At 38.5% G+C, this 8,277-nt stretch overlaps 1 protein-coding gene across 3 annotated transcripts in view; it reads right to left on the reverse strand.

The window, feature by feature from the left end:
* Positions 1–1,836: 1,836 nt before the first annotated feature.
* The window catches only part of b4galnt4b (beta-1,4-N-acetyl-galactosaminyl transferase 4b), a 120,766-nt gene continuing 114,325 nt past the window's right edge, over positions 1,837–8,277 (reverse strand). For 2 of the 3 annotated variants that reach the window (XM_046840699.1, XM_046840700.1), the window contains 7 exons: positions 7,700–8,277; positions 6,406–6,755; positions 5,309–5,462; positions 5,068–5,140; positions 4,832–5,012; positions 4,173–4,299; positions 1,837–2,979 (listed from right to left, as the gene is read on the reverse strand). The exon at positions 7,700–8,277 is cut by the window's right edge and continues 602 nt beyond it. In XM_046840699.1, coding sequence (XP_046696655.1) covers positions 2,865–2,979; positions 4,173–4,299; positions 4,832–5,012; positions 5,068–5,140; positions 5,309–5,462; positions 6,406–6,755; positions 7,700–8,277 — 1,578 coding nt within the window. In that variant the 3' untranslated portion in view covers positions 1,837–2,864. The remainder of the gene's footprint in view (positions 2,980–4,172; positions 4,300–4,831; positions 5,013–5,067; positions 5,141–5,308; positions 5,463–6,405; positions 6,756–7,699) is intronic. The other variant, XM_046840701.1, reaches the window with a different exon arrangement.

Genomic DNA, 8,277 nt, shown 5'->3' on the forward strand with positions numbered 1-8,277 from the left:
TACCTTCACGCTATCTGGTTGTATGTGTTCCGTTTTTTCCAGCAACGTTGTGAAGAAGAACCTTAGTCAAGCACAGGGTGTAACTTGGTTCAAAGGTAAAACTGTGCCTTTCATTCAATTCAATTTGTATAGTGTTTTTTTTTAAATGCACATTGTCCCAAAGCAGAGACCAATGGGAAGGAAAAACTCCTCGAGATGGTATGAGAAAGAAACCTTGAGAAGAACCAGACCCAGAAGGGAACCTCATCCTCACCTCCTCCCCTAGGTGGCACCGAATACCCATTTATCACAGTTCCATCTTTGTTGAGATGTGCTGTGCAGTGAACTGGTCACTGAAATGCAGAACTGTTCATGCCAGTTGTAATCTCAAGCCATTGTAGCAGACTGTTTATATCAATTACAGTCCAAATCCATAATCATAGTTCTTGAGTTGCTCAGTAACTTCATGGATCTTTAGGCTCTTTATATGGAACCATCCTCAGCTCCACCAAGTGGTTTCCAATGAAAGAAAACTCCATCTGGAGATAAGATGTCAGGATGCAGACTTACTGAATGTGTTCTGCACACGGTTTATTCGAGTTTCTCAAACTGGCACATCTACCAAAGCTTTGGGATTTAGAAGGTGGAGTTAAACCACTGGAATATTCAGAACTATCTGATGTTCTTGTAATGTCGCTTTAATACAGTCCAATGGAAATGGGGCAATTTTTGGACAATCAGAGCTTTAATTTCATTAGAACATCACTGATCATGATATCGGTTGTAAATGATAATATATTCTGATACATTTTGGAAATAAATTCTTCTTCATGATTTAAAATTATGCAATACAACTGCAGTAATGACAAATGAGAGACTGGAAGTTGTCATTAAGCTGTAATATGAGCTGTAAGTTAACACAGGCCCCTGAAAATACTGGTGTACAACAATCTTTGTTTTATTGATTTATTTTTCCATTATTTTTTTCCCATACATTTTTCTTTTATTTCAATGACTGTGCAATGTTTTTTCTTTAATTAAAGAAATAAAACATTTTTCGACAATAATGAATAAATACAGATTTGCATTGTTAGGGTCCCTCTTGTGGAGAGGTGTGGTATTACTACAAATAAACGAATCCAGTTAGCTTCCTCATTTATTCTTGAAAATAAGAAAATAAAAGAATAGGAAATAAATGTACGTCCTTTACATTCTCTACATACAATTTCACAGAAATTATCCTTTAAACATGGCATCAGTGACCACTGCAGTGGTGATTTTTTTCATACATCATTCTTATGTTAATAATAATAATAATAATAATAATAATAATAATAATAATAATATTAATAATAATAATAACATAATAATAATAATACATTAAGATTTATATAAATTTCAAAACGAGTTCAGGGCAGCGGCTCAGCATTTTGGCACCTTTCTTCAGTATAAACGTCATTTGTGTGCTATAAATCAACCAGTAATTTGGAGGGGTGACAGAAAGAACAAGGAAGGAAAGAAAGAGAGTGTGTGAGAGAGAGAGAGAGAGAGAGAGAGAGAGAGAGAGAGAGAGAGAGAGAGAGAGAGAGAGGAATTAAGAAATACAAATGAACAATTATATGTCATGTCAATAACAAACCTAATAACTGAAGAGAAAAAAGAGAAAAAAGAGAAGAGTATGTACATACAAAAATAAGCGTTTCTTTTGTAATTGCATTACTGAAAAAGAGAGAAAGAAAAGGTGTGAGAGACAAAGAGTGGGGATGGGGAGAAGAAGAGAAGGGAGGGGCAGGAGGGGAAAGGAGAGGAGGAGAGAGAATGAAACAGAGAATGAGAGGGCGAGAGTGGGGGGAGAGAGAGAGAGAGAGAGAGAGAGAGAATGAATAACATAGAGAGAGTGGGGAAAAGAGAAATACATGCTTAAATATTTGCTTTTGTCATGTAAATAAATCACATTGAAAAGAAATTGAGAAAGATTTATATATATATTTATATATATATATATATATATATATATATAGAGAGAGAGAGAGAGAGAGAGAGAGAGAGAGAGAGAGAGAGAGCGATGCAAATGTATGCAAATACAAACATTATTTGTCTTGGCAATACTAAAAAGAGTGAGGAGAAAATGAAAATGTGTGAGAGAAACATAGAGGATGGGGGAGTAGGAGAAAGAGAGTGAGAGAGAGGGAAAAGAGAGGGGGAATGCATGAGAGAGAATGAAAGAGAGAGTGAGAGAGAGCATGAATGGGGAAGGAAAGATACACATGTTAAATTATTTGTCATGTCAATAAATCACCCGTAAAATAAAATGAGAGAGAGAGAGAGAGACAGAGAGAGAGATACAAATGTACAATTATTTGTCAGGGCAATAAAGCACCTGAAAACTGAACGAGGGAGGGAGGGAGGGAGAATGAGGGAGGGAAGAAGAGAGGGAGGGAGGGAGAACGAGGGAGGGAGGGAGGGAGAGGAATGAACTGGATGCCATTTTTTTGACACCATTTTTAAATAAAATACAGTTTTCTGTTAATAAAGCACCAAAATCCCCCAAAATGATTGAACACATCAAGCCAGTAATAATGAACATTATAATACCTGAGCACCTGCACTTCTCCCAACACAAATAATGTTCAGAATGTGCAGAACTCGAGTCGGCTCTGCCATGTGCTTTTACTGGCACATTTTACTGTCATCCTCCCAAATCTATAAAAGTGCACAGTCGTTAATCGGTCCAGACCTCCACACTCTGAGCTCCACCATGTGACATCTGTGTTAAGTGACCCAGTGTGTTTAAGGCTGGCTGTGCTTTGGATCTCTTCAAGCAGCTCCTGGAAAGCTTGAATGATTAAACCTGCTCCGTCTGATTGACCATAGCATCCAGCTGACTAGCCTTGACTCGGTTTCTTTAGAGGAGTGTTCCACATGCCCCGTTTGGAGTGGTAGTAGTGGTAAAAGTTTCGAAGTCTCAGTCTCTCGACCTCTAAACCGTTCTGAAGAACCCTAAAAGCACGGAGACACAGAGGGAGAAAAACACTGTAGATCGTTTGTTGTCGTTAGACTCTACCAAATTAGACAAGACAAAAATATATATCAAATATAGAAATATATATTAAATATATTTAATAAATGACAAAAGGAAGCACTTGTAAGTAGAGGAAACAGTGGGAGTGCAGCAGTGCTACACAGCTCCCCCTAGTGCATGGTTTTTAGCTTAGTGGAAAAGCAGTATTCAAACCATAGAATTGAAATTGATTAATGGTCTTATAATGTCTAATTATTTTGTTTGGAGTGAATAATATATATATATATATATATATATATATATATATATATCAGTGGTGGGCTGTCAGTGCCAGCAAGGCTTCTCTGCTCAAGAAAAGCTGGACATTGTGAGGAAATGTCGGCCAAGTTCATCTTCCCTTCATCTACTATAGGAGACCCAAATCTTTTTAAGCATGACAATGCCACTGTGCACAAAGCAGTGGAAGATCTTGAGTAGCCTCCAAAAGCACACTAGAAAATCTAGTGGAACATCTTCCCAGAAGAGTGGAGGTTATTATACTGTACAGTAACTGGGGACTAAATGTAGGATGGGATGACAAAATATAGCATATACAAATTTTATGGTCAGGTGTCCACAAAGGTTTGCCAGCATAGTGTTTTGCAGTGTTTTGTGTAACCATTTGGTATTAAAAGTACTATTATATGACAACCGAATCATGCCTATAATCAAACCTATTATCTACTATAAAGCTTCATGAGAACACTCCAAATTGTAATGGAAGTGTGTATGTAATAGATCTTTCCAGAGTTGTAACCAAATAGGAATTAAATGTGGAATGGGATGTTCAAAAAGCAAAAAACCTGAATCTCATGCCATTATTTGAATATGTTTTTTTATCTCTATATGATATTTACATTCTATCTAAAAATACATTTCTTTGTGCTCGTTCCTCCATTACATCTCATCTCGCTGTGAATTTTCGTTCTTCTCTGGAGACAGACATTAAGGTTGGATCAGCTGATGAGAGCCGAAACAAGAAGAATTACCTGTAAATTCTCTACTCCACCAAAAAACCAATCAAATGTGTACAAATTACAGATCATCTGAAATATATAAGTACTAAAAACAATTAAATTTGAAAATGTGATTTGGAAATGTGAATAAAAACGCTGGTATAATTGTTTCTTACCTGTCTAAGAACTCCCAGTCCTCTCCTCCCCAGCGGTCCTTGAACTCCTCAGTGTTCATTCCACCAATCTTGTCAAAATCAGATTTATAAATCCCAAACAGGCCAAAGCCATTGACCTCCCAGTAGCCTTAGAAATCAAGATAAAGACAAGAGCGCTTCAGGATTTTAATAATTCATAATGTTTTTAATAAAATCATAATGTGTTAGCAGCCTATTTTATGCTAGCAATCATATATTAGCAGCCTATTTTACGTTAGTAATGTTAGCAAGTTGGTTTATTTTGGCAAAACACAGTATGTAAGCAATTAAAGAACATTAGCAATCGTAGTATGTTAGCAAAATATTGTAGGTTACCAACAATTTCACAATCATAGCTTACATTCACTAAAATATTCACAATACTGGTGATGCTAAAAAAACAGTAGGTACATACTTAGCTAACTAAACACCTAAAAACACATTAATTATTATCAAAGTGTATCAAATAGCCAAATTCACTAGAATAAAATCGTTAATTTTTATTAGTTAAGGTAAAGGTAACATGCTTTTTCAAAGATCTTAACATCAGTTTCTGCCTTTTTTTAACAAGTCACTAATCATAATTTTATCTTTAAGAATTAACACTCCAGTGAGCAAACTGAACCCAGTAGTCCAGGTACCGTCTGGCTCCAACGGTGAGCTCCCACAGTCCAGCCTCATGACGATAGGGGCAAAGGCGAGTCTGCCTTCCACACAGTGCTTCCTGATGCTCTCCAGGATGCCCATTGGAAAGTGAATATGCAGATCACACAGAAATACGATGCTGTGGCTATCCTGAGGAAGATGTGATCCAAAATAGGACTTGACACAAACATTTATAGTCACTTTCATTAGGAAAGGAAGTGTATGTGCTTACTGCTATAGTGTCCACCCCCATCTGAAGTCCAGAAGATCTCTCAAAGTTTCCTTCACGTCTTAGATATTCATACCTGCACGTACACACGATTTATGAAAGCAAATCTTGCCATTAGGAAAAATCCTGCATGACAGATGGAGCCACTGAATAGTGTTCATCCTACATGAGCTGGTTGAAGTTGACCCTGAGCCATCCATAAGTTGCTGTAAATAGAACAGAGAGAAGGAACGCAGCAGCTCACCTGGGCACTGTGCTCTCCCTCAAGGCCTGCTCCACATCCATGTCTTCACTCTCAAAATCTACGATGATGATGCTAAAATTGTCATCTTTGGTCTCTCGGTGCAAGAGTTCCATGTCAGAGATGAACTGCTGAACCCAGCGTGCCTGGTTCTTCACTACCAGAGACAAAACAATCAAGTCAAGTAAAGTCAAGAAGCTTTTATTGACATTTCAACCATATATAGCTGCCGCAGTACAGAGTGAAATGAGACAACGTTCCTCCAAAACTTTGGTACTACATAAAACAACATTAAACAGCATAGAGCTACATAAAGAATTTCACTGTGCTTTGACAAGTATAAATCCGTAAAAAAAGTCAAGTAGAATAACCTTTGGACTTAATTTAGTTTGGGGCAATGTGGATTATGAATCCAATCACACCCCAATCAAATCTACCTGCTAATGAGGCAAACCCATTTACCCATTAATCAGGAGGGAAACGCACAAAGAAGGCAAATTCGCCTGTAAACGCTTTCATTGTGGATCTGCAAAAATGTACAAGGGATTTTTGTCACCTGATTTGTCACCAGAGAACCTAATGGTTAGAAAAGTCGCCTTGCATTGAACTTTTGTAAATGAAACGCAGCAGCTGAATAATTGTGACAAAGTGAGACAAAGTGCTGTTCAAAGTGAAAATAATGGCGCCTAATCTTTATTAAACTCGCACATCTAGGTTGCTAGGTGACCGAAACGAAACCAGTTTCGTTCCCACTGATTCGTTTGTAAAACCCTCGCTGTAGACAGACATCCTTTGTGCAATGCATTTACATTTGCGGCATTTGGCAGACGCCCTTATCCAGAGCGACTTACAACTGAGCAGGGGAGGGTTTTAGGGCTTTGCTCAAGGGCCCAGCAGGTGGCAGCTTGGTGGTGGTGGGATTTGAACCTGTGATCTTCTGATCCAAAGCCCAATGCCTTAACCACTGAGCTACCACCTCCCTCGTAAGGCAAGAAAAGAATTAAAGGTCTGCGAAACAGCAGTTGAAACAATTGCACTATGAAAGTAAATGTCATTTTCTGGTGCTCCTAAACAGATCAATGAACTTTTAGCTTCAGTACCTGGCACCACGATGTGCACCATGACGTCATGCCTCCACTGTAGCATTATAGGAAGGCAGAGCAGCGGCTTTGGCCAGTGGCCCCTCCAGGACGTGGAAGACCTTGACTGTGCGCTGGAGCTGCTCCCGGTTGGCGATTTAGAGGGCACAGCAGGGGAAGAAGGAGTAACGACTTCCCTGCTCTCCACGATTTCTTCATGGCGGCTGCGTTGGTGAAGGAAGTAGATGTACTCAGACAAGCGCACCACTCTTTCCCCGGCTTCCATCAGCTCCAGCTCCACCAGATAACGGCTTCCCCGTGCTGGATCTCTGCGCTTCTCGACATTCACAATACAGCGGAGGGAGTAGATCCTGAGAGAAGGAGATGAAAATCAGCAATACCAAGCTTCATTCATACACACACACAACTATGAAGAATTACAATACAGTGTAATGACAATTTATATATTTATTTATTTCTTCTTTTTGTTGTTTAGAATTTTGCATTTGTTTGTTAGTTTGTATCTACAAAACTTTATGTAAATTCGTCTGAAAGTTTCAAATATACGTAAGTATTTACAGTAAAAAAAATGTATATAATAAAAATGTACATATGATAATCAAAACAAATAATAAAAGCAATAAATAAACAGAAAAAAAAGAAATATTAAATAATAAAAAAAATTGAATAGCTGAAAGGTCTACATACAAAAAAATAATTAATTGATTAAAGATTAAATACACAATGTAAAGCAACAAAAGTTTCCTTTTAATGATAAAAAAAAAAAATATCATGTTTTTAGTAATACAGCAGGTATTAGTTTTTCCTCTAAAGCTATATTGCAAAATAAGAAAAAAGTACAATCCCTAATGCACAATGCAACAATAACTGGGACGATAAAGTTCCTCTGAGCTAGTCTGTAAAAGTGAGAAAGAAAAAAGTAAAGAAAAAGATGGACAGAGAGAGGAAGAGGGAGAGATTTATAAAAGCAAAGGGGAAATATATAAGTGTAAGGGTAAAAGTGATGAATCAGCACTGAACAGCAGGCGTTGCACACTTTTTTATATGTGGAAGTGTTGTGAGATACAGAAGGATTGTGTCTCTCATTACAGTAATGTTGTGTAGATGCCCTGCTGGGAGAAATAGCTAGAACATATATATCAATGTAATTCCTTCTGCTGTTGTAATGGAGATAGAAGGAACATCGAACCCAGAGCTTTTTTTTTTCTGTGCTGAAATTGGATGAAAAAAATCGACCTGAAACATCAACAGTGCAATTGCCAGTTTTTTAGAATGCACAAAAAGTTAAACTCACCCTCCATTGTACCTGTTTATCCGTTCAACATACTGCGAGATTACCTCCAGAACCTCGCTCTCAGCCAGCTGCAGATTTCCAGACACGTTGCACCTTAGGTCATTCCAGTCAGACCTGAGCAGCTCGAAGTCCACCGGATTGACGCTGAAAGTGCGCTGCCAGTTGATGGCCTCCTCGGTCCAGCCGGGTCGAGGCTCGTCATCCTCGTAGCTGTATTCAGATGTGCCTCCGTCTTTAAGATCAGCCACGTCCGTCTGCTGCGATTCCTCCACCATTTCCGAAGCTTTGGTGCTCCTGATCTCCACAAGCTGCCCTTTTTCAGACTCTGTAAAGTTGGAGCTTGATGGAAGCAGGTCTGTTATGGAAAATGATGGAAAATCCTTTACTTGTTGTTCAGTAGGTGAGAGCAAAGAGCTGCGCTTTAGTTGCTGTAAGAGTGATTTATGGTCCAGCTTTGGCCACGAAGCATGCCTTTTTATGAATTTCCACCTTGAACTGAAATCCACAAGCTTTTTCCCACTTGCGGTTTGGTACAAAAAGACCCCAGGGAAGATCTCCACCGGTGGCTTCGGTGTACT

The sequence above is a fragment of the Silurus meridionalis genome, chromosome 26 (assembly GCF_014805685.1).
Source record: "Silurus meridionalis isolate SWU-2019-XX chromosome 26, ASM1480568v1, whole genome shotgun sequence".
NCBI lineage: Eukaryota > Metazoa > Chordata > Actinopteri > Siluriformes > Siluridae > Silurus > Silurus meridionalis.